Source organism: Diutina rugosa, assembly GCF_008704595.1.
Source record: "Diutina rugosa strain CBS 613 chromosome Unknown scaffold2_size729309, whole genome shotgun sequence".
Lineage (NCBI taxonomy): Eukaryota > Fungi > Ascomycota > Pichiomycetes > Serinales > Debaryomycetaceae > Diutina > Diutina rugosa.
Genome location: NW_022995199.1, coordinates 215,274 through 237,268, shown reverse-complemented (window position 1 = coordinate 237,268; position 21,995 = coordinate 215,274). Strand labels below are relative to the sequence as shown.

General features: G+C 51.0%; 12 protein-coding genes across 12 annotated transcripts; 5 read left to right on the top strand and 7 right to left on the bottom strand. All coding sequences in view use genetic code 12, as the record gives it.

Moving 5' to 3' along the window:
- Positions 1–620: 620 nt before the first annotated feature.
- Positions 621–1,481, bottom strand: DIURU_004851 (uncharacterized protein; the record flags this gene model as incomplete). Its single annotated transcript, XM_034157770.1, has 1 exon — positions 621–1,481. The coding sequence occupies one exon, from the start codon at positions 1,479–1,481 to the stop codon at positions 621–623; it is 861 nt and encodes a 286-aa protein (XP_034010255.1).
- Positions 1,482–1,843: 362 nt separating this feature from the next.
- DIURU_004850 (uncharacterized protein) lies at positions 1,844–2,560 on the top strand (the record flags this gene model as incomplete). Its single annotated transcript, XM_034157769.1, has 1 exon — positions 1,844–2,560. The coding sequence occupies one exon, from the start codon at positions 1,844–1,846 to the stop codon at positions 2,558–2,560; it is 717 nt and encodes a 238-aa protein (XP_034010254.1).
- A 164-nt stretch (positions 2,561–2,724) lies between these two features.
- On the bottom strand, positions 2,725–3,369 carry TRS33 (Trs33p; the record flags this gene model as incomplete). Its single annotated transcript, XM_034157767.1, has 1 exon — positions 2,725–3,369. The coding sequence occupies one exon, from the start codon at positions 3,367–3,369 to the stop codon at positions 2,725–2,727; it is 645 nt and encodes a 214-aa protein (XP_034010253.1).
- A 1,498-nt stretch (positions 3,370–4,867) lies between these two features.
- On the top strand, positions 4,868–6,571 carry WHI3 (mRNA-binding protein; the record flags this gene model as incomplete). The annotated part of the gene is made up of 1 exon (XM_034157766.1): positions 4,868–6,571. The coding sequence occupies one exon, from the start codon at positions 4,868–4,870 to the stop codon at positions 6,569–6,571; it is 1,704 nt and encodes a 567-aa protein (XP_034010252.1).
- A 397-nt stretch (positions 6,572–6,968) lies between these two features.
- DIURU_004847 (uncharacterized protein) lies at positions 6,969–8,099 on the bottom strand (the record flags this gene model as incomplete). The annotated part of the gene is made up of 1 exon (XM_034157765.1): positions 6,969–8,099. The coding sequence occupies one exon, from the start codon at positions 8,097–8,099 to the stop codon at positions 6,969–6,971; it is 1,131 nt and encodes a 376-aa protein (XP_034010251.1).
- A 2,175-nt stretch (positions 8,100–10,274) lies between these two features.
- On the top strand, positions 10,275–10,676 carry RBP1 (peptidylprolyl isomerase; the record flags this gene model as incomplete). The annotated part of the gene is made up of 1 exon (XM_034157764.1): positions 10,275–10,676. One exon carries the CDS (start codon positions 10,275–10,277, stop codon positions 10,674–10,676), a length of 402 nt encoding a protein of 133 aa, XP_034010250.1.
- A 418-nt stretch (positions 10,677–11,094) lies between these two features.
- On the bottom strand, positions 11,095–12,312 carry ARP3 (actin-related protein 3; the record flags this gene model as incomplete). The annotated part of the gene is made up of 1 exon (XM_034157763.1): positions 11,095–12,312. One exon carries the CDS (start codon positions 12,310–12,312, stop codon positions 11,095–11,097), a length of 1,218 nt encoding a protein of 405 aa, XP_034010249.1.
- A 754-nt stretch (positions 12,313–13,066) lies between these two features.
- Positions 13,067–14,731, bottom strand: CCT5 (chaperonin-containing T-complex subunit; the record flags this gene model as incomplete). Its single annotated transcript, XM_034157762.1, has 1 exon — positions 13,067–14,731. The coding sequence occupies one exon, from the start codon at positions 14,729–14,731 to the stop codon at positions 13,067–13,069; it is 1,665 nt and encodes a 554-aa protein (XP_034010248.1).
- A 586-nt stretch (positions 14,732–15,317) lies between these two features.
- Positions 15,318–16,253, top strand: DIURU_004843 (deoxyhypusine monooxygenase; the record flags this gene model as incomplete). Its single annotated transcript, XM_034157761.1, has 1 exon — positions 15,318–16,253. The coding sequence occupies one exon, from the start codon at positions 15,318–15,320 to the stop codon at positions 16,251–16,253; it is 936 nt and encodes a 311-aa protein (XP_034010247.1).
- Positions 16,254–16,434: 181 nt separating this feature from the next.
- Positions 16,435–16,809, bottom strand: RPA12 (DNA-directed RNA polymerase I core subunit; the record flags this gene model as incomplete). Its single annotated transcript, XM_034157760.1, has 1 exon — positions 16,435–16,809. One exon carries the CDS (start codon positions 16,807–16,809, stop codon positions 16,435–16,437), a length of 375 nt encoding a protein of 124 aa, XP_034010246.1.
- Positions 16,810–17,056: 247 nt separating this feature from the next.
- Positions 17,057–19,297, top strand: PSY2 (Psy2p; the record flags this gene model as incomplete). The annotated part of the gene is made up of 1 exon (XM_034157759.1): positions 17,057–19,297. The coding sequence occupies one exon, from the start codon at positions 17,057–17,059 to the stop codon at positions 19,295–19,297; it is 2,241 nt and encodes a 746-aa protein (XP_034010245.1).
- Positions 19,298–19,406: 109 nt separating this feature from the next.
- On the bottom strand, positions 19,407–21,623 carry DIURU_004840 (uncharacterized protein; the record flags this gene model as incomplete). The annotated part of the gene is made up of 1 exon (XM_034157758.1): positions 19,407–21,623. One exon carries the CDS (start codon positions 21,621–21,623, stop codon positions 19,407–19,409), a length of 2,217 nt encoding a protein of 738 aa, XP_034010244.1.
- Between the last annotated feature and the right edge of the window lie 372 nt (positions 21,624–21,995).

Below are 21,995 nucleotides of genomic sequence, written 5' to 3'. Positions count from 1 at the left end.
CCAAAAAAAAATTTGAAAAAAAAACTTCAAAAAAAATTTCGGAATAATTTTTGACGGTGACGCGATATATTATGTGCAGGGATAGAATCATTTTAGTTGTGAGAACTCTAGCAAAAGCTAATCTCTATAATTTATCACTATCACTTTCGTTTCACTGGGATGCTATCAATACGAACAACATGATAGAGTTTAAATGAACACCGAAGTGCCTACAAACTTGTCGTGCAGTTGTGAGAAAGTACTAAAGCCTTAAATATATCTTTTCACCATACTTCATCAACGTTATATAAAGAGAAAAGTCTATCGTCTATCGCCAGCTTCAGCATTGATGACAGAGGTGAGAGTTTTTCGTCGGTTGTGCCGGTGTCATGTGTCATACTCTATCTAAAGTCGATTAACACACAATTTTGGGGTATGACCGATTCACCACGAATCTTGATCGCCTTTGAGTTAGATTTCAAGTATATCGTAAAGTTACTACAGAGCAACCACACGTAAGGTATGTGATATATGATTTTTGCCACACTCGTTGGCACGTATGAAAGACGCGGTGATGGTATGAGAAATGAAAGAGGTGGTTCCTTACAAAAGAGAGAAGCCTTTGGAGTTCTTTCTTTGAGCTAGTCTTCGTCAATCATCTTCTGCAATCGACCAAAAATACGATCACGATGCTGGGCCATGGGATCGTCGATGTCAGAGGGGAAGAACGATTGTCGGGATACATCACCGTCGACAAATCCGCCGTGAGCCCAGCTCTCGGTGGAGTCGTCATGCAGATTGAACGAACCCAAATAGTCGACCCCTTCGATGTATTCGATGTCGTCGTCATCCAAATAGAGCGCACTCGTCGCCAGCGCTACCGAGCCGGCGTCCTCATCGGAGGGGTAGTCATTTTGATAAAACAGCTCCGCGTTCAGATCCTCATCATCCAGAACCACTCGGTCACTATTGGCTTCGTCAGAAGGGTAGAGATTGTCGCCATTTTCGTCAAAGAATTGCACGTAGCCAATCATCAGTTTCGGGTGAGTCGCCAGAGTCACAGGGGCAAGCTGGTAGACATCGTAAACGTACTCATCAAGCGGAGAAGCCACCTTGGCTCCGAAGTCGCTGGCCCGGCGGCCGCGGCGTCTTCGAGGCGGGGGTGCATCCGTGTCTGTGGTGTTGATGAACGATTCCACCATATCCGACAATGCCGGGGGCAATTCCTCCTCAGCCAGCTCCTGTGTCGGTTTGAGCACGAATTGTCGTCGTTGGCCATCGCCGACACTCTCTTGGAGTAATGTATGGCCGTCCATGTTGTGGTCGTGGTCATCGGTACGGGCGAGCTGGTACACACTCAACGGCGCCGGCAGCCCCAGACGGGGACTGGGCAGTACCGTCTTGCTGCGCTTATTTACCCGTTGGTCCTCGAGGATGAGTGCCTGGAGAGGGTCATCGGTCCGTTTCCGCTTCACTCGAAGCACCGAAGGGATCGAGGTCATGCGCGTGAGATGAGGCTGGCACCGGTTGCGGGGACTGTTTTTAGGGCTGTCGAGGAAACAATGAAAGCCGGGTTTGGTGATTGACTAGGCTTACCTATGACTTTGGGAAAACTGGATATGAGGTCATTTTAAGTGTTTGAATTATATTTGTAGGGAGATATGTGTAGGTGGGGTGATTCATTCCTGAGGGTCTCGTGCCAAAACCCATTCAGACAACCACCTAATCTGTACCATAAGTCAACATTTCATTTGTATCGCACGACTACATAGTCATTACCTCTACTCTACTCGTCTCAACTTTCCTGTCGTCTCCCGATGTACCGTTTTATCTGTGGAGCGTCTGTTTGTAATCTCATCGCACCATGGAGTCGATCTTTACTGAACTTCACCAGCAGATTGAGGCCGATGCCGCCAACAAGGAGACTCTCCGGCAGATCGAACGGGAGTTTGCCCAGGACACCGCCCACATAAAACTGGCTCTCCACCTCCTGGCGGCTCCTACCCAGCTCCAGGTGCCCGACCATCGCGCCGAGCTTTTGAAGCTTTTTAACACTTACAACGACAAATTGAAGCCCGTTGTCAACAGCGACCGGTTATCCGACCGCTTCACCCAGGAACTTCTCACCTTGTACCTCACTAACGGCTATTTCCTTGAAGTTAAGCGCGCTTTCGCCTCGGACTTGGACACCATCACCATCAATCTCATGGACGTCGTCATCCCCCCCGCTCAATTGATTGCCCAAGGGTTTCACAACGACGAGAACGTGTTGGAGTACCTGCACTATCTTTTGTCGGTGCTCACCATGGTCGACGCCATTGTCGAATACACTAGTGATGCCATCATTAATGTGCTGATGGAACCTGGGGCCGACAAGCGCCAGTACGCCATTGGCCCGGCCAACCTTGATATCGTCAACAAGCTCAGCACCGGGTTCGGCATGTTGGACTTGAAGAACGACGGTATCCGTCGTAAGTATGACGGGCTCAAGTACGCCGTTAAGCGGATCAACGGGTTTGTCTACGACTTGCTGTTGCGGGGCCTCATCACCGTCAAGCCCGAGGTGGTGGAATCGGCCTAATGTCCATCGTTATGTACCTATTTTGCAAATAATATATCTAGGCATTGATTGTGATTAGTATATAGCTTAGAGGTGATCTGATTGGATTGATAGATGATTATGAATTGCAGAGAAATGACTCATCGGCTGGATCCCTGATTAACGTATGGTATCGGTGTATTATGCTAGTTATTGATCAGAGTCAAGATGTTGAACGTCACCGCGGGGAACTGGGTGATCTCCGTCAGCACGGTGGCGTCGATGCCAAAACTGGAAAGCACGCCGCGAATGAGGCCACTGGGGAACCAGAGGTACGTTTCCGCCTTGGCAATGGTGTCCTGGATCCCCTTGGGCGAGTTCATGCCGCGGATCGTTTTGAACGAGTTGTCGACAAGCACAAATGTGCCCCGGTGATTGGTCCGCAAGTTGTCCATCTGCTTGCCGTAAACACACTTCCACACGTCGCGACAGATGAACTTCATGATGTCCAAAATATCGCCGATCTTGGTGGTGGTGTGGCTGATGTGGTTGTTCTTAAAGAGGAGCACCTCGGCGAGAGAGACGCCAATGTGGAACCCGTACTTCTCCACGCGGATGCTGACGTCGTCACTGCCCAAAAGCGGCAGGTCGTAGATGTCGACGGTGCCCGGGAGGTCGTGGGGCACCGCTGTCAGAAGCTCAGTCGAGGAAGTAGTAGGAGTGAACTCTCGGGGCTTCTCCTGGGTCTGAAGAGCATGCGACACTCGAATCAGCGTCGGCACCACCTCCTGCACGAGTAGCTGGAGCGCCACTGCCGCCACCTGGGGGTTTCCATCGAGAATGTCTCCCATGGACTAGTGATTGGCAGCTTCCTGGCTAGCAGTGCGAACCGCGCCTAATGTGGAGAGACCATCAATTAGCGACAACGAACACTTTTCCTAGAAGTTAATGGGTTTGGAGTGGCGATGAAGTTTTGCCATTGTGATGATGCCTGTATCTTTTTGATTTAATTTTTAATTACTTTCGGTTTAGAGCTTCTACTAGCCACTACAGTGTCGACTAGATGGTCTTTCAAGTGGTCTAGATCGTTTAGCACACCAAGCATGAGAGCTCAATTCTGTTTAGAGCGTGTTTATCCAAAACAAACAGTGAGGGCCAACCAATAACCGAGTGAACGGTGGTCGAGGAAGCCTTGGCAACCCTCATTTTCTCAGTCTTCAGACACCCCCGACACCTCACTCGAGCCCTTTCGCTCGTTGTCACCCCTCGCATTTTGAACTCCGTCAATTTTAAGATTTCGGCAGTGTCATGCCCACCAGGCATGATTGCCAACAGGAAAGCCTACCTTAAATCTCCCTCTATGTGTGTTCTACCACGTGTACGCTCTAGCCTATACTCCGTCCTCCTCTGTGGTTGTCGCGCCCGTTGGCGCCGGAGAAAAACCTCGGAAAAAAAAAAGCAACGCTTGCGCAGCCGTGAGGTCACACACAAATTGTCACCCGCCCCTTGAAGGCGGAGGATAGGCTTTAATTTCTCACAACCCCCGCCGACACCCCGGCCGACATACAGGGACCAAATCTTCACCACGTCTCTGTGACACGTCAACCGACTGCTTGTGTTACATCTCTCTCTCATCTTACATTTACACCCGGTCCACATGGCCGTCGCCCAATAATGCCTCACACCGTTGCTCCCCTCACCGGAGACGTCTTCCCCTCTAACGGCGACGCAGACGTGGCAGGCCACGCTTTGCCTCGCCCGCCCATACGCGTAGCGTGCACGTGTCGTTGGGCGGGGGGTTGACAAAAGAAAAAAACGCGCCCGTGAGCAGGTGGGACGCTACCATAACAATGCCGGCCCCCTACTCCGGGGGCACAGGCGTTTCGCCTCCCGCAGAAAAGACACCCCCCGCCACCCACGCGTCGGCATAAACGCGTGGACGGCGACGACGGTGTCTCACTCGCCGCGGGGGTCACCCGCCACCATCTTTCCTCTAATCACCCCAGCAAACGTCATCGTTCACATCTAGACCAATTGCCACCCCCCAAAAAATTAATTACTCGCCGGTAGCCAGCCGAATACTTTGCTTAGGTAAGCTGGTCGTGCACCGGTCGTGCGCTACCGAAAAACCTTTTTTGGGGGTCACAGGGCGCTCCCGCGTGCCACTTTCACNGCGTGCCACTTCCACTTAACCCCCAAAAAAAAAAAAAACTTGGTGCCCTCTTTTACCACAAGCGCCCCCCAACGTCCCGCCCTCCACCGCGTTCCCAGCCAGAAGCCCTCGCGTTTTCCGGCCGTTATCCACTAACAAGCGTTCCCCGTGGTGTCTGGAGGCCTTTGCTTAGGGCAATGTCCGAACCTCTCTTCCATCCAAGCTTCCTGTCGCTTGCCCTCCTGCTGGCGCCGTCGATGGGTCTATCCAACCAAATCCAGCTGTCGCTACCGCTGCAACCGCAGCAGGTCCACGGCAACTCGCAACCGGGCCCCGCCGCCCACCCTCAGGGCCATTCTCAGCCGCATGGCCAAACCCACTCCCAGGGGCCCCAGGGCCAGCAGTTTGCCCAGCAACTGACACAGGCCTACCCTCAAACCAACCAGCACCAGCTGCCGCTGTTCTTGGTGCTCACCAACTGCCCTCCCGACCTCACCCCGCGTGAAGCCACCATCATCTTCTCCCTCGTCATCGACGACATCTTGAGCATTGAAATATCCGACTACAAGGTCATTGCCGCGTTCAAACTGCCACTGACATGCATCACCACCGCCAAGCTTCTTGACGGCAAGTGCATTTTCGGCCAGGAGTACGCCCCCGTCAAGATCGAGTTGGACCAGAGCCAGGGGCTCAGTAATCAATTCCTGAACATGAGATTACTGTCACAGTTGCCGCTGTTACTGCTGCCACCGCTTATGACCCCATCACTGGGCACCGGCCTCGCAAAGTTGTCTCAGTCGCGCCTGCGCTTTGTGTTCAGTGACCCCTTCGCCCCCGCGAACGGCGCTCAGCCCGTTCAGCCGAACGGCCAGGCTCCCCCTCATATCGACTTAACCGAATTGCTGCAAAACCTGCTTATGCTGGCACTGGCAAACCCCACTACTCCCGCTGACCCTTGGGGGCCCCAGCTGCTGTTGCTGCTCAATAGCGCTCCCCGCACCCCCAGTGTCAACGCCCCGTTCGACTGGCTGTCACAAAACGGCCAGACGAACGGCCAAGTGCCTCCGCCCGATCGACGCCGCACGTCGCTGGCGTTCTTCACCAACACTCAGCAATTTGCTCAGGCTCCCGTGGCCCTGCAAGCGTCGCTTTCCTCTCTGCATACTTCGCATCCTTCCTCGCAACCGGCGCTGGCGCCCCTGGTGCCACTGACGCTGCTGGACCAGCAGACGTCGCTGCCTCACACCCTGCCCGTGGGTCCCACCCCTCAGCTGCTGAAGCCCTCGTCGTCCGCGCCCTCCAACCAGTCATCGCTGCAACTGCAACCGCAACCGCTGCTGAAGGATGTGCCTGACTTATCGCTCTTAGCCCGGGTCCCACCCCCGGCTAACCCGGCTGATCAGAACCCTCCTTGCAATACTCTTTACGTCGGTAACTTGCCCCCTGATGCCACCGAGGCTGAATTGCGTACGCTATTCATGCCGCAGAAGGGGTACAGAAGGCTTTCGTTCCGCACGAAGAACTCGCTGCTGAATAATGGCCTGGGCGGCCTGTCGCATAATCACGGGCCCATGTGTTTTGTTGAATTTGAGGATGTGGCCCACGCTACTCGTGCTTTAGCCGAGTTGTACGGAAGGGCCCTTCCTCGTCCCAATGGTGGCAACGGTAAGGGCGGTATCCGTCTTTCGTTCTCCAAGAACCCGTTGGGGGTACGCGGTCCGGGCAACCCCCGGCGCTCGCTGACTCAACAGCTTCTGGGACAACAACAATCGCTGCAGCAACAACAGCAATCGCAGCAACCTCAACAGCCCCAACCACTGCAGCAGCAGCAGGCGCAAGCGGCAGCGCCGCCGGCTGGTGGAGTTGGCAACTACGGCTACTCCAACTACCACGTCAAGTAACGTGCATCATCGCTCATTACGCATTTCATCCTACACTGTACCATTATCCCCTTCCTGGCGAGTCTGGGGAATCATTGACAATTTGTTTGTTTCTATTACGTTATTCATTACCCCCCCTTGTGGTTTGTAAGACTGTATTATTTAGGTTTAATTATTGACATTGGATAGGTCCTTTTGGTAGGCATATATAATACTTCCTCGTATGCCTCGGACTCTATCCAGTTTATAAATGCACAATGTATATCTTAAACTTCAATTATAAATGGCGACAATGACTTCAACATGTTTTTTGGTCGCTCTCAATGGTAAAATGAATGTATATAAAGTAAATTCCCACCGGTATAATGTGATGGCCAGTTTTGTCTTTTCACTTAAATGATGTGGAATAAATGACCAATTAATAGGACGACTTGGTCAGAGGCTTTTGTAAAAGCTCAGCAGGCTTAGCCCAAGTGCCAGCGATCCATTTGGACTCCAACACGTCAGCAATCCTAGCCCGTTTCACTGGATCAGGATTGAGTAAGCCTAAGATGTAGGGCCGCAGATCGTAATGGATCTCCTTAAATAATGAAAGGCCAGGATTTCCTGAAAACCGCTCGTATTTGTCATTTAACTTCGACAACACCTGCTTTACCAGTCCTGGCAGGCGTGGGTAGTTTTCGGCGTACTTAGAGTAGGCGTAATTGTCGACTTTAGCCTCGTCCCAAGGCACTTTCATCGATATCATTTGGATGTATATGATACCCAAACTCCAATAATCAAGCCGTTTCAATAATTCGGGGTCGTTCTTGATCCGCGGAATGAATGCTTCGAGGTCGAATTGATTGGACTCCACGTCAGCCTCCCATATAAAGAGCTCAGGGGCTTTGAACAGCGGCGTCCCCACAAACACGTCATTCAGGTGGTCGTGCATGTAAGGAAATTGTCCTTTAAGGTCAAGAGCATAGCCAAAGTCACTGATCTTGATAATGCCCAGATCATCAATGAGGAAGTTTTCCGGTTTAAGGTCGCGATGTACAATGCCTTGATCATGAAGATACTTAGTCCCCTTGAGCACCTGTTTAAATACCAGATCAAGTACATGAGGAGGGATCTGGTGCTGGAACCGTCGTACATCACACATGTAGCCCAAAAGATCGCCTTTGGCAAAGTATGGGAGCACAAGCACTTCGTCGTCCAGGTCGGTGAGCACAGCCCGATCCACCACCGTGATGACGTTGCGATTGCAACAATTGGCCATGATGTTGTATTCGCGGTCAAACAACCGGCGGTACTCGTCGTCGGTCTCTTGAGGCCGGTGTTTTACCCGTTTGAGAGTGAGCTTTTGCAGTTTGGCGGCATCGGTGCCACGGTAAATAATGCCGTTGGCTCCTTCATAGATCGGTTTCAGCAGCAGCTTAAAGTAGTCGACGTTGACCACTTTAGCCCGTGGCTCCCGCGACGATGGCTCCAGCGGTGTGGGCGTGTCCTCAGCCGGTGCCGCCGGCGATTCCTCCGGCACCCGGGGCGACGGCGACGGGGCACACATCGGGCCACACCCGAGAAAGATGTTCAGCATCGTCTTCACAGGCTCACGCACTCACAGGGGATCTGGTTTGCAACCGGGGAAACCAACACTAGTGCTGTAAAACGTGGATGGTGGTGAGGTGGGTATTAGTCAGGGTTAAGCAGCCAGGGTCTCCACGGTCAGCCGTCGCACTAAATCAGGAAAAACAATAGTTGGGATGAGGCGATTGTTGTTCCGAAGGAATACGATGGTGGGCAATATGGGGGCCCCATTGAGACTTCTGTGATACGTAGCCAACTTGGATTTTAATATGGGTGTTTAGACAGCACTTCCAGACAATGCTTTATTTCAGTTTCCACCCGAAATTACCAGTAGATCAGTATAGACTTGATAATTTGTGGGTGACTTAGAAAATGGCACCATCGGACAAAGACACTGACCAAGTTACCGAGCAAAATTTACCACCCAATTTTGAAAATCACCCCACTCAATTGTAATTGGCCCACAATCGCCGCCGCTCGAATGCTGTTCCCCACCGTTTAACCTGACACCATCTCGCATTACGAGGGGGAGTGCTGACGCCGCCCCGACTCGGAATTTTGCTCGCGCCACTCGAAGGGGAAACAAGTCAGGGCTACATAACCTACAGCGGTCAATGCTACCTTACTGTTAAACAAAGTAGAAGAGGTGGGGGACAACTGAACTGTCAAAAGAGACATGTAGAGGAAAAAAAAAAAAACTAAACGATAAGTATTACATAGGGCAGGTTTTCGTATAGTTGCTTGGTGTACGTCGCTAATAAGATCACATCGGCAATGCGCTTTCGTCAGTGTCGGCACACCACCAGTGTCTGGCCGACATCCAGCGACATTTGACATTCACCCGACACTACGTTTTTGTCTTAGCGGCTAAGCCCTACTGTCGTGGCTGATGCCAGTGGGCGTTACGACGTGGGTTTATGATGTGCTATCTGCGGGAAAGACACGGCGGTTTGACACACCCGTCGTTAGCGGGACGTAGGAACGTAAGCCCCCACCCAAACACTCGCTCCCCGCAACGACATGTAACAAAACCAACAATGCTTACCATCTTAAGTCACCGTCGTCGCAGCAGGCTTCTGGCAAGTTATTACATATACGACGTGGGGGGTCACTCGTGGCGGGAGCCCACTCGATTGTCGTCGAGATCCCTCGCGCTGCATGGCAGTTGGGGGCAGTTAGATAATTCCTATTGTCGGAGGTGTGCCCCACCGATGTCTAAGAAGGGGGCAATAACCATCGACATGGGGTACCGTTTGTGTTCCATGGGGTCGTCGTCGTAAACGCTTCGCGGAGCCTCGCTGAGACATTCGATGATGCCCCACACTCGGGATAGGCATCACAACAGTATTTCGCTTGACACTGACCCGTTCATCAGCCACCGCCTCATCATTCACCCGACCAAATGTCTGAGTGGAGATGCCGTGCCCCGTCTGACCCCACGACTCCTATTGGCAATTATCGTACCACTTATCTATTATCTGTCATTTGGGGGACTTCATGCTTGTGACAGCTGCCTGCAGCTCGAGGGACCGTTGGTGTCAGCTAACAGTAGGCACCCTAGTGATTAATGGCACATGCTTGAAACACGCGACATTTGGCCTTTAACCCCCTTTTTTGTGAACTATTGGTGCAGTGGTTCTCACCCTCACCGCTATATCCGACATCTCAAAACCTTATATCCTTATTCGGTCGCGAGACGGTCACGACCGGCGCGCTTAAGGGCATCTAACAACAACAAAACCGAATCCGTCACTGGGATCAGTCATCGGCTTATCGTCTCCTTTGAGGTGTTTATAGAAGATGTCCGTTACCTCCGGTGTCGCGGGGAATGTCGATCAGGGGCTGATTGGAAATTTGCCACGGCGTTGATGGCGATTGGAGGTAGGCGAGACCCCAAGACAATACCTGTCTGACCCCCTGGCGCTGCAGACAATTTTTTCCATTTAACGTCTGTCACAATTCCTCCCAAGTTGCTATTGCCAACATTGCTGTTCGAGTCTCGGCAGTGGCATTTACCGACTGGATTTAGGGCTTGAACCGCGCACGACTCAATTTCTTTGACCTGCCCTATGCCTGCACACAATTGGCCACTCCCTGCACATTAGCCCGTAGTCTACCTCGCCAGCGAGCACCACCACCAACCCTCGCCCACCCGATGCTTGCCCCCGTATTTCGTCGCGCCCCTCAATTCGCTTCCCACCGGTTGTTTCACACCTCGAGAATCGCAATGTCCACTACCCAAATCAACATCATCAAGGAAGGTGACGGTAAGACCTTCCCCAAGCCCGGTGACACCGTCACCATTCACTACACCGGTACCCTTGACAACGGCAAGAAGTTCGACTCGCTGAGAGACCGTGGCAAGCCCTTCCAATGTGTCATTGGTCAAGGCCAAGTCATCCAAGGCTGGGACAAGGGTATTCCCCAATTGTCCAAGGGCACTCAAGCTCAATTGACCATCCCCGGCCACGAAGCTTACGGCGCCAGAGGCTTCCCCCCCATCATCCCTCCTAACGCCACCTTGATCTTCGACGTCGAATTGTTGGATGTCAACTAAACTTAGCTAGACTCAATTGATGTTATCTGCTCAAATTAACCGTAGTCATTGGTCCTTAATTATGTCACGATCTGGAACTTCGCCTCAAAAGTCGGCTCTGTGATTCGTACGCTCCCATCTAACCGAATCAGGGAAAATGTTGTATTGACGCCAATGAACCCAATTATGTACCAACGGCCTTGTCTCCCCTCAATGGCCGTGGCTGGAGAGTCGATGAACGCTTAGCTGGTATCCTTCGACGGGATTCGCCCCTCCGGCCCCTCCGCGATGAACGATGACGTCATTAGTGTAAGACCAATCTGTCACATCCCGTATACGAAAAACTTCCCCCACACACACAATTCACATAATATAGCCGTCTACATTACACGACAACGTCTCGATAATATCGATTATCTATATCCGTTCCGGTCATAACTTACGGCACACCAAACAACGAGAAGTTTCTCACCACCGACGGCCCAATTTCGTCGTAGTCGGCCTTGGTGTAGCAGTAACGCTTGAACTCGGCGGTCGACGCCAAGAGCGACCCCCCATACCATACGGCAGTACGTTGCTTCTTGTGAGAGATCACTTGAACATCAATACCGGTACTGCGCACGCCAGTGGCAAGGTAGTTGAGTTCCATTCTGTCGTTGACGATGCCCTTGATGTCTCGTTGCAATCTACGGCCAAAGTCCTTGAACATCGTCGACCCCCCGGACAACACAATGTTCTTGTAAAGCTTTTTACGCACATCTATCGGCGACAGCTGAATGACTTGGTCCACCACCACGGGCAACGGCGTCAAGTAGTCCAGCGAACAAATTTCGGGGTTGAAAAAGATTTCCGGCGCCAAGAACCGTTCGTAACCAACGTCAACGGTCTTGTTCCGGTTGCGGTCAGCGTATTCAACGATGTATTGAGCAAACTTCTCTTGCGGGTAGTGGTCAAACTTGGCAAATTCCTTCACCATGTCGGGACACACATAACAGAACTCTTGCTTAATCTTTTCGGCAGTGGCCAACGAAGTATCGGCCTCACCACGGTCTCTCAACAATTGTTGGATGAACAAGGTGATGTCTCTCCCTGCCAAAGGAATGTTCTTGATGGCGGTGCCAATGACATAACCTTCGGCAACGGGGATAACGTGAGTGACACCGTCACCCAGATCGATAACGGTACCCGTCAACGACCGGTCCTGGACTTTCAGCGACGTCCACAGCGCCGCCAACGCCAACACCGCCTGCACGGCAATGTACAACCCGGCACAATTGAACGACTCAAACATGATTTCTGCCGTTGCTTCACGGTTTTCCGGAGGGTTAAGCGGAGGTTCAGTCAACAAAAAGTAGTGGTCCTCAGGTTCACACCGCAAGTACTTGAAAATGGAGTTTTCCCAGAAACGTTCCATGTGGTCCCAGTCCTCAATCTGACCGTGCTTGATCGGGTAGCTCAACGAGTAGTTGGGGCCCTGGGCGGCGTCGATCGCCTCGTCGCCAATGTAGAAATCGAGGTCCTCCAATTTCCGCAGTGACGTCGACGTGGCAATAGCGGTGGGGAACACCCACGAGGGAGAGTCATTTCCTGCAAAACCGAGCTTGGTAAGCCCGGTCCCGTTGTCCATCACCACCGCTGGGGTGCTCGAGAACGACATGGTAGTGGTGGAAGGCTGGGTGAGTTTGGTGCGTGTAAAAGTGTGCAGGTGCTCAAATCGGCGGCCCGGCGAGCGAAAGCAACAATTGGTTATTAACGCCGATATTGATTTGAAAAATTGAAGTAGTTTGTAAATAGTCAATCCAATACATTAAAGGTTACCGGAGATCTAGTTTGTGCTATATCGATTGGTCACCAGCAAACTATAAGTCCATATTCCTCGAAAATAGGGGCGAGAGATAATCGCGCCGCCAGGTTGTTGGTGAGACTAGCCAACACATACACTAATACGATATAATTTTTACTAGATGTAACTGCGTTTTTTACTCTTTGAGTAGGTTCCGTAACGTTTGATTACGCAAGAAGTGGTCCTTCTTTTATCCGTCGTCGCCAACCAAATTCTACTCACACTCTGTAGAATTCTAGACAAGGGTCCCAAATTTAACCGGCTTGAATTCTATCAATGCACGTAGAGCGTTTTTGAATTATATCAATGATATTGAATATCTTTGTAGAGCCGAAAGAGATGATTCCGATTGCAATGGGGTAGATTTACCGAAATGAATCCTGAATGTTAAGAAGGCGGTTAATTGTTAGTTTACCCATCAAGCCACGGAACCAAGTGAGTTTGACAAGCTGAACTTTTTCACTATCACTATGTTATAGGTGCAGTACAATCGATTTGTACAACGGGTACAAATAGTTACGACCAACTTCAGCATAAAAATTTGCATCTAATTGATTATGTATTCTCTTCAGTACTCATCCTTACCACTAATGATCACGTCGTTGATCTTCAAGATCATCCGGGTCAATTGGGTCGCCAACAACAATTGTTGCTTCTTCCCAATCAACGGGTCGATGACAAACAACTCCTTCATGTCGTTGGTGCCCTTACTCAAACAGTCGACACCCAAGTTTGACAGCTTTTCCAACACTTGCTTAGCTTTAAGCAGCGCCAAGGTGTTGATGGGGTCCAAACCCGAGTTTTCCGCTAAGGTCATCGGGATGGTGTCCAACGCCTGAGAGAATGCTCGGAACGCGTATTGGTCAATACCCCGTTGCTGATCAGCAGCATCAGCCACAGCAATCAGACAAGCAAGTTCGGCAGCACCCCCACCGTACACCACTCTCGAGTCCCGGATAAGGTTACGCACGACACACAAGGAGTCGTGCAAGGCTCTTTGAGCTTCGTCAACGATCATCTGGTTGGAACCACGGAGGAAACAGGTGACAGCTCGAGTGTTGGAGCAGTCTTCCACACACAACATCCGGTCACGTGTGGTACCAAACTCAAGCTCTCTGATCACACCAGCGTGACCCAACTTTTCCGCCGACAAGTCCTCGAAACGAGGGACGATACGGCCGTTGGTGGCAATGGCCAATTGTTCAAGCTCGCTACCGCCAATCCACCGGATGGCGTTGAGGCCGTTAGCGTACAACAAGTGGTTAGCTTCGTCATCGAACCCCCATTGACAGGCGACAACGTTGGCCCCGGCGGCCTTGACTTGGTCGATCATTTCCTGAAATTTTTTCTGTTCGTACTCTTGTAAAGCCTTGAATTCTTCCACCGAGCTGATATCAAGCTTATGCTTAGTCTTAGGCTTAGGCGGTTCAAAAGGACAGGTCAATATAGCGATCTTAGCGTCTTCGACCACCTTCTTCATTTGCGGGTGAGACCAGTCTTTCTCTAAAAGAACCCCCTTGACAAGTCTCAGGTCTTCAATCGAGCCACCAACCTTCTTTTCAATCTTGATCAACTCAAAGTCAACGTCTTTCCGTTCAAAGTTGGCCACAGCTAACACCGCGTCCACCGCCATTTTGGCAAATTGGTCGTGCAGTTTCAGCACAATCTTGGAACCCAACGAAGTCTTGGCCAGTTTCAACAAGTTGCCATCGTTCAGCGATGCCGAAATGTCAATAGCGTCGGAGACAGCGTCCAATTGCTTCACGGCAATCTTGCACGCTTCGTCGAAACCGTTGGCGATCTTGATTTGGTGGATACCTTGTTCAATAAGGTCGAGGGCTTGGTCTAACAATGCCAGGGCAAGCACCACCACCCCGGTGGTCCCGTCACCGATCTCGTCGTCTTGCGATTGCGAGAGTTCCACCATCAACTTGGCAATTTCGTTGTCGAGGTCCATCTGGGAAAGAATGGTGGCACCGTCGTTGGTGATGGTGATTTCTCCGTCCTGACTGACCATAATTTTGTCCATCCCCCGAGGGCCAAGCGACGTCTTGATGATCGACGCGACCGAGCGGGCGGCGAGGATGTGGGACTTGGTGGCCTCAATGCCCAGCTTGCGCTGCTTGGTGCCTTGATCTCGCACAATGATGAAAGGACGGCCCATCTCGTCCTGAGCAACAATGGCGTTGCTCAAGTCGGGCATGGGCATCAGCTGGGGAGGAGGGGCAGCCATACTTGGGTAGTGGATCTGAAAATTGGGATGATGTGCGCACCAAAGCCAGGGTGAGGGGAGGAGAGAAAGGGCCGAGATTAATGAGATTTACGCGGTGACAATAACGATTAAATCGAAGTTACATTGTGGAAGTTGAAAGTGGTCGAGCTTAGTTATTTGGTTCCGTGGCTTCCGGTGTAGTCATTACCATAGATGTGAGTACACAAATTACCTAAATTTGTTAGTGCGATGGTGCCACCACAAGAACTTCCATGATAAAGACCGCTAACTATTCACACTTGTAAACTCGATGAAGCTGTGATAACGTCGTTGTTTGCGGTCTTTACAAAGTTCTGGAAGTCTATATGAATCAACGTGACTTATGTTGATCGAGAAGGTGCACCCTCAAGCATCATAAGACTATAGTATAGAGAGAGTAGCCCAAGACACTCAGATCAGCCCGTATCTCAAAACAGATCTCTCCCAAATAGGGAAGATCCGAAGGGCCAAGCCGTGTTCGTAAGTCCGTTCCACCGTCCGATGTCGGAGTGCATAAAAATTTTATAGCCACCTCATCTTGCGAGCCTAGTTATCGCACCTCATCTCCATGTCTGAAGTCGACGTTGACCAGGCCCTGTTGGCCCAGTTGAAGGAAATCCTTTGCAACCCCGAGTCCCAGCTTGCTAACCGGTTCCGGGCGTTGTTCAACTTGAAGAACATCGGCGCTGAAGGCGGTAACGATGCCACCACCGCCATCGACTACATCGCCGAAGCGTTCAAGGACGACTCTGAGCTTTTGAAGCACGAAGTCGCCTACGTCCTCGGCCAAATCAAGAACGACTACGCCGCCCCTCATCTCCAAAACGTCCTCAAGGACGAATCGCAACAGTGTATGGTGAGACACGAAGCAGCTGAAGCTTTGGGTGCCATCGGTCACCAAGGCTCGCTCCCGTTGTTGAAGGAATACTACGAAAACGACCCTCTCGAAGAGATCAGACAAACCTGTGAGTTGGCCATCGAAAGAATCAACTGGGAAAACCTGGAGAAGGCTAAGACCGAACAATTGGAACAGCTGGCGTACACCTCGATCGACCCTGCTCCTCCCATGGAACTCACTAAGGAACTGAAGGTGCCCAAGTTGCAAGATATCTTGAACGACCAACTGAAGCCGTTGTTTGAGCGTTATCGGGCCATGTTCAGATTGCGCGACCTCAACACCGATGAGGCGGCGCTTGCCTTGGCTACTGGCTTCGACGACTCGCTGGCGTTGTTCAAGCACGAAATCGCCTACGTCTTCGGGCAAATGTGCAACCCGGTAACGGTGCCGTCGTTGGTCAAGGTCCTTTCTGACGACACTGAGGCGCCCATGGTGAGACACGAAGCCGCCGAAGCTCTCGGGTCGATTGCCACCGACGACGTGTTGCCGATCTTGCAAAAGTTTGCTCAAGATAAGGAGCAGGTGGTGAGAGAGTCGGCGATCGTGGCGTTGGACATGTACGAATACGAAAACTCGGGCGAACTCGAGTACGCGGTTAAGGCTTAGACTGGTTTCTGGTAATACACGGTAAATAATGAGTTATAATAACTTTTAATACATTAGGTTTTGTAGTAATGCGAAATATTGTGTCTATTATTCATAACCGGTATGCTCTTCTACCCCCTCCTCTCCAGCTGATGACGTTCACCAAAACGCCATTCCAATTGATATCATCATCACCACCGCCTCAGTTATTGGTCCGGAAGCGGTACCCACACAGAGTACAGGTGTAAAACACCGTGGCCCCTTCATCTGCCGATCTAAGCTGTAACGTGTGGTATTGCATTTCCTCGTTGCCACATTTGGGACACTTCTCCTTGATGGTAGCCCCTTCGTCCATCTCGTCCTTGTTCAACGTGGTCTTCACCGCCAGCCGGTTCATCTTGATTCTGGAGGGGAAGGCATCGTCGCTCAGCGATGTCACCACCTTCAAGTCGGAGAATTTCTTCTTGGGGTAAGTGGCGGTGCACAACCCACAACGAATGTCGGAATCACCCTCGGTTTGGGCGTCCAATAGGTTACCACAGTGTGTGCAAAAGATAAGCGACCCCACCACCAGCATAGTTAGTCAAAGTTCGCGATGAGCATCTTTTGTCGAACTTCACCGCCCGTTCGCACTCGCACTGTGCCGGCAGTGACAGCTTCCGCACACCACTTCCGACAGCTTCAGCATCTGCCCTGGCGTTGCTTTTTTTCTCTCCTGCACCCTGAATTAAAACGAAAACGGGTCCTGAGGCGAGATGTAGAACCCGCACGCCGGGGCTCCACGCGACTCTTTTACGCGCCTCACACTCAACTTCGAGCGACACATGGACAATCTACGAAGCTCCCCCGTCAGTGACGACGGGAGCAGCGAATCCGACTCGTCGTCGCTCTTCCCGCAGTTCCCAAGACGGGTGAAAGTGTACCTCCTCCAAGGGGAAGACTGGATCGATAACGGCACCGGGTACTGTGTTGGGAAGATTGACCACGAGCATCAGCTGGCATACTTTTTGGTGAGAAACGAGCATGACCACGATAAGATCATCCTCAAAAGCTACTTGAATGGCAACATTCACTACCAGCGGCAACAGGAAACCCTCATTGTGTGGACAGACCTGCTGGGCAAGGACCTCGCGCTTCTGTTCCAAGAAACCGAGGGCTGCGCCGACCTTTGCGACTTTATCGTCAAAGTCCAACGTGAAAGCATTAGCCCTGGTATTCTGCTACACTATGTCGTGCTGCTGTTAGGCGAGGGCGACGATATCACCGAGCTCATTACTGGTCCCATATCGTACCCTCCCAAACCCGAGTATGACAATTTGAAAGAGGTTGCATCAGCATTGGACGTTGGGGCCAAACATCTGTTTACGCGTCAACGCATCGCGTCTCAGTGGATCTCGCTCGACTACTTTGCTGCCCTTATCCCGTTGTTGACCGAGGCGGAGCAAAATCAGGATAACGAAGCTTTGTGGACAATGGGAGATATTGTTCGCCTGCTAGTGGGTTATCAAGAGCCTCTGGTGATCGACGATTTCATAGATTCCCCAGAAAAGACTGCTTTGGTGGCCGGCGTTCTTGAATACGATCGCGAATGTCCAAATATTAAAGCTGAACACCGTTACAATATTGACATCAGTCGAATGATAGAGGTGGTGCCAGTTGACAAGATCGAGATCTTCCAGAGAGATTTCAGGTTACAATATTTGAAAAACCTGGTGTGGGCCAAGTATGGCGACGAACTGGCCAACAGTATGCTACTGACAATGATCTTCACCAACCAGATGGAGATTATTAGTCATTTCATCGAACTGGATCTACTCGAGCGATTATTCAGCTTGTACAATGAACTGGTGCCTTGCAAAAGTAATGGGACTGATCACAAACCCCCTGCATTGCCCGTGGATCCCGAACTGCAAGACACTACACCACCCAAAACGCCTGATGCATTGACAGACATAGATATCTCAAATCACTCAGAACCCAAGGATGGTTCTATGAACGGCAAGTGCTTTCACGAAGAGTTGTCCTCCTCGGTGGGTTTGAAGCGGAATGGCATCCGCATGCTTCATCAATATATCCTTATGGCTAAACATCTTCAGCTGTATCAGAAGGTCGAGTTTTTCACTGCCACTATTAAACATGGTCTATTTAAAATGGTTTATTTTGCTCTTGGTGACAGTGATCCTGCTATTCGAGCACTCGGCATTGAGCTTACCACGGTAATGATCGAACAGGATATGCTGATGGTGCACATTATGACCAACTTGGTGAGAGCCAACGGTGAATTGGCGCCACTTTACAATATTTTGGTGAACTTGCTTGTGGACGACCTGACCACCGGGCTTAAAAGTCAGGCGTACGAAGCTATCAAGGTACTTGTTGATCCTGCCGCCAACGACGTTGATTATGGCAATGCTGAAGACGACTTCAAGGATTACTTGGCTGACTTCTATAGTGAGCTGGCGCCGGCGCTATTCGCTCATTTGACGACTTCTTCTGACCCCTGTTTGTTGCAAAATTTGTGTGAGTTGACCAGCTTTTGCTTCAAAGATCATGCCAAAATATATCCCCCGCTGAGGCGATTTTTCTATGATGATAAAGTGTTACTTGCGGTTGCCAAAGTGATCGAGAGAAGCAAACTGGTAATCACGCGTCTTGCAGCTCTTCGTTGTCTCAAATATGTCATCAGTTTGTGTGACAACGACTGCGCTGATCATTTGATTGAACACAATGTGTGCAGGCCAATTTTCTCGTGGTTCAAGGAGATCATAGACGGTAACGGGCTTGCCACTCTGTCGATGTTATCTTTCATCGATGTCATATTTAATAGTGTTCATGAACCACTGGGAGCAACGAAAAAGATAGCTGACCACTTTGCGGCAAACTTCCACGACATACTTGAGGATTGTGAGCCAGGACAGAGGCTTTTGGCGGCATTGAAGCCTGAAGCTATGGATGAAGTGGCGTCTACTATCGATGATGCCTGGAACGGTAACAGTCATGCTGATCTCAAGCGGAAGTTGAACGATGACGAAGTTATACCCGTGGCAAAAAAGATTGCCCTATAATGATTAATGTATTAACGACCTAGACTCATACGTTATTGCAATAATTGTAGTATTTTCTTTGCATTTTTCATTACTATCCTCATACACTGACCATACAAAATTTCCCACTCTACAACTTGGGTTTGGCGGCACTTTCGAATAAGTTACCTTCAGCGTACAACTCGTCGAACAAGTCGCGGAAGTGCTTCAACGCAACCGCACGCTTCAACTTGATAGTGGGAGTCAACAAATCACCACCGGGGGTACCCAAGGGGTCGATGGCAATTCTGACATTCTTGAGCTTCTCGTAACTTTGCAACTTATCGCCAACATTACCGTTCAAGTAGTTAAGAAGCTTTTTCTTGTTTTCAGGCTTGTTGGCGTAGGTCAAAGCCTCAGCGTGAGTGGGGAACTTAGTACCGTATAACTTGGAGAAGAATTCGGGAGCCACTGCATCCTCAATGCCAAGCACACCAACGAGGTAGTTTTGCAAACCATCACCGTGGACGTAGATTTGACCCAAAGCAGGGTTGGTAGCCATGTACAAGTTCTCACAACGTTCAGGAGTAACGTATTCACCTTGCGACAACTTAAGGTAGTTCTTCACTCTGTCAATTACGTGGATCCGGTTGAAGTTCTTGGCGTCAATACGAGCCACATCACCGGTGTAGAACCAGCCGTCCTTGTCGAGGGCCTTCTCGGTCTCTTCAGGGTTCTTGTAGTATTCAGTGAAAATTTGCGGGCCCCGTAATAACAATTCACCTCGGGGACCACCTTCGTCGTTGGCAGTGTAACCCATTTCTGGGATTTCACGGAGACGCATCTCAGTGGTAACAGCAATCAGACCACACGAACCGGGGTTGATGTCGTATTTGGGAGTCAGCATGACCCCAGCGAACGATTCGGTCAACCCGTAACCTTGCGACATACCGACATTGACGGCCGCCTTCATAAACTTGATAGTTTCAGGAGCGATGGGAGCAGACCCAGTGGTGAAAGCGACTAAACGATCCATACCAATCTTCTTACGCAAAAGACCGAGTAAACGGTCGTAAAGAATGTGGTTACCAGGGTCACCTTCTTCTCTCAGCTGCAATTCCATCTTCTTGTTGATTGCCCGAGTGAACAACGACTTAAGAATGGGCTTTTCTTCGTTGTTAACAGTTTGCTGCTTGATACCCGCTTCAAGCTTCGAGTACACTCTAGGGACAAGAGCAAGCATGTGGGGACGAAGCAATTGGACATCTTCCAATAATGTAAGCGGCAGCGCCGAGGGCGGGAACCCGATACGAGCACCCTTGAACAACGCAAACTGACAAGTCATCCGCTCGTAGATATGAGCCAACGGCAAGAACAGGTAGGCGGTAGGGTTGTCAATGTTCTCCGCTTGAGTTGCGCAGAAAGTCACTGCCGCCACCGCTTGACGGTTCATCAACACCACCCCCTTAGGGTTAGCACCGGTGGTACCAGAGGTGAACGAGATGGTGTACACGGTGTTAGGCGACGGCGGCACCACAGGCAACGGGTTGATTTCACCATAGCGTTCCACTTGGTGAATATCGTAGGCCATGATGTTGGCAGCCTTAGCCGCTTCCACCAAGCTGTTGTCATTGTCGTTGAACGCATCCATCAGGATCACCGCGATGACATTAGAGAGCTCTTCAGGGAACCGTTCCTTCAACTTGATCAAATTCGCAATCTTCTCCTTAGAACAGATAAGGATGGGCGATTGAGTGAGTTCCAAAATGTACTTCAGCGTTTCCGGCCCCAACGAGTCGTAAAGGGCAGTGGAGCACAACGAGTAGGCGACACAGGCGCAGTCAGAAAGCACCCATTCGGCCCGGTTGTGCGAGTATAACGTCACCACAAACGGCAGGGCGTCGACGGGCGATTGTCCAGCGGCAGTTTCGGGACGAGTAGAGGTGTACACGCACTTTTGGTGGACTTCAGAGTCGGTGCGGAACGGGTTGTTTTCAAGAACGAAGAAGATCCCCGCCCCCAAGTTGAGACGACGGCGATAGACGTCTTCGTACAGGATCCATTGGTAGTCGCCGTAAGAGCCATCGGGATTGGTGATACGGGTACCGAACGCCTCCTGCTTCTGGTAAATCTTAGCCAGGTGTTCGAACAAGTCGTAAAGCGTGGTTAATTGCGGGTGGATACACAGCACCACTTTGTCTGGGGAAGCCTGGTTGCGATAGATTGCCGAAAACCCCGGCTGCTCAGAGCCCGGCAACGGCACTGACTTCAGCACCGTCTTTTCATCGAGGGGTAACTTCGTACGGAGATACTTATCGAGCTGGATGGCGTCGTCCTTAACTAAAGGCACTGCCGCGGAGTAAGCCATGATTGAACTTTAGCGCACGGGGCGCGCCCGCCGGGTTTTTAAACGAGTCGATCCCCAGCACATGGTCTGCGTGCATGGGGTTCAACTTTAGACCGAGGTTTCGGAGAGGGGGGAGCGCGCAATGACAACGCCGCCGCAGTCGTGACGGCGCGTTTTTCGCACGGAGACGGTGCTACTGCCGTGACGCATTTGTGGCGGGATCCCCAGGAGCAAATTGCATGTGAGAAAGTGTGGGGTAATTGTGGAGGAGGATCTCGAACTTTGTTCATGGGCCAACGTTTGTGGTGTGGGGTCCAACTAAGCGAGTGTGGGGAGTACGGGAGATAACATTGTCTAGGGCGTGTGGTTAGTCTGCGATGACCCAGACACTAA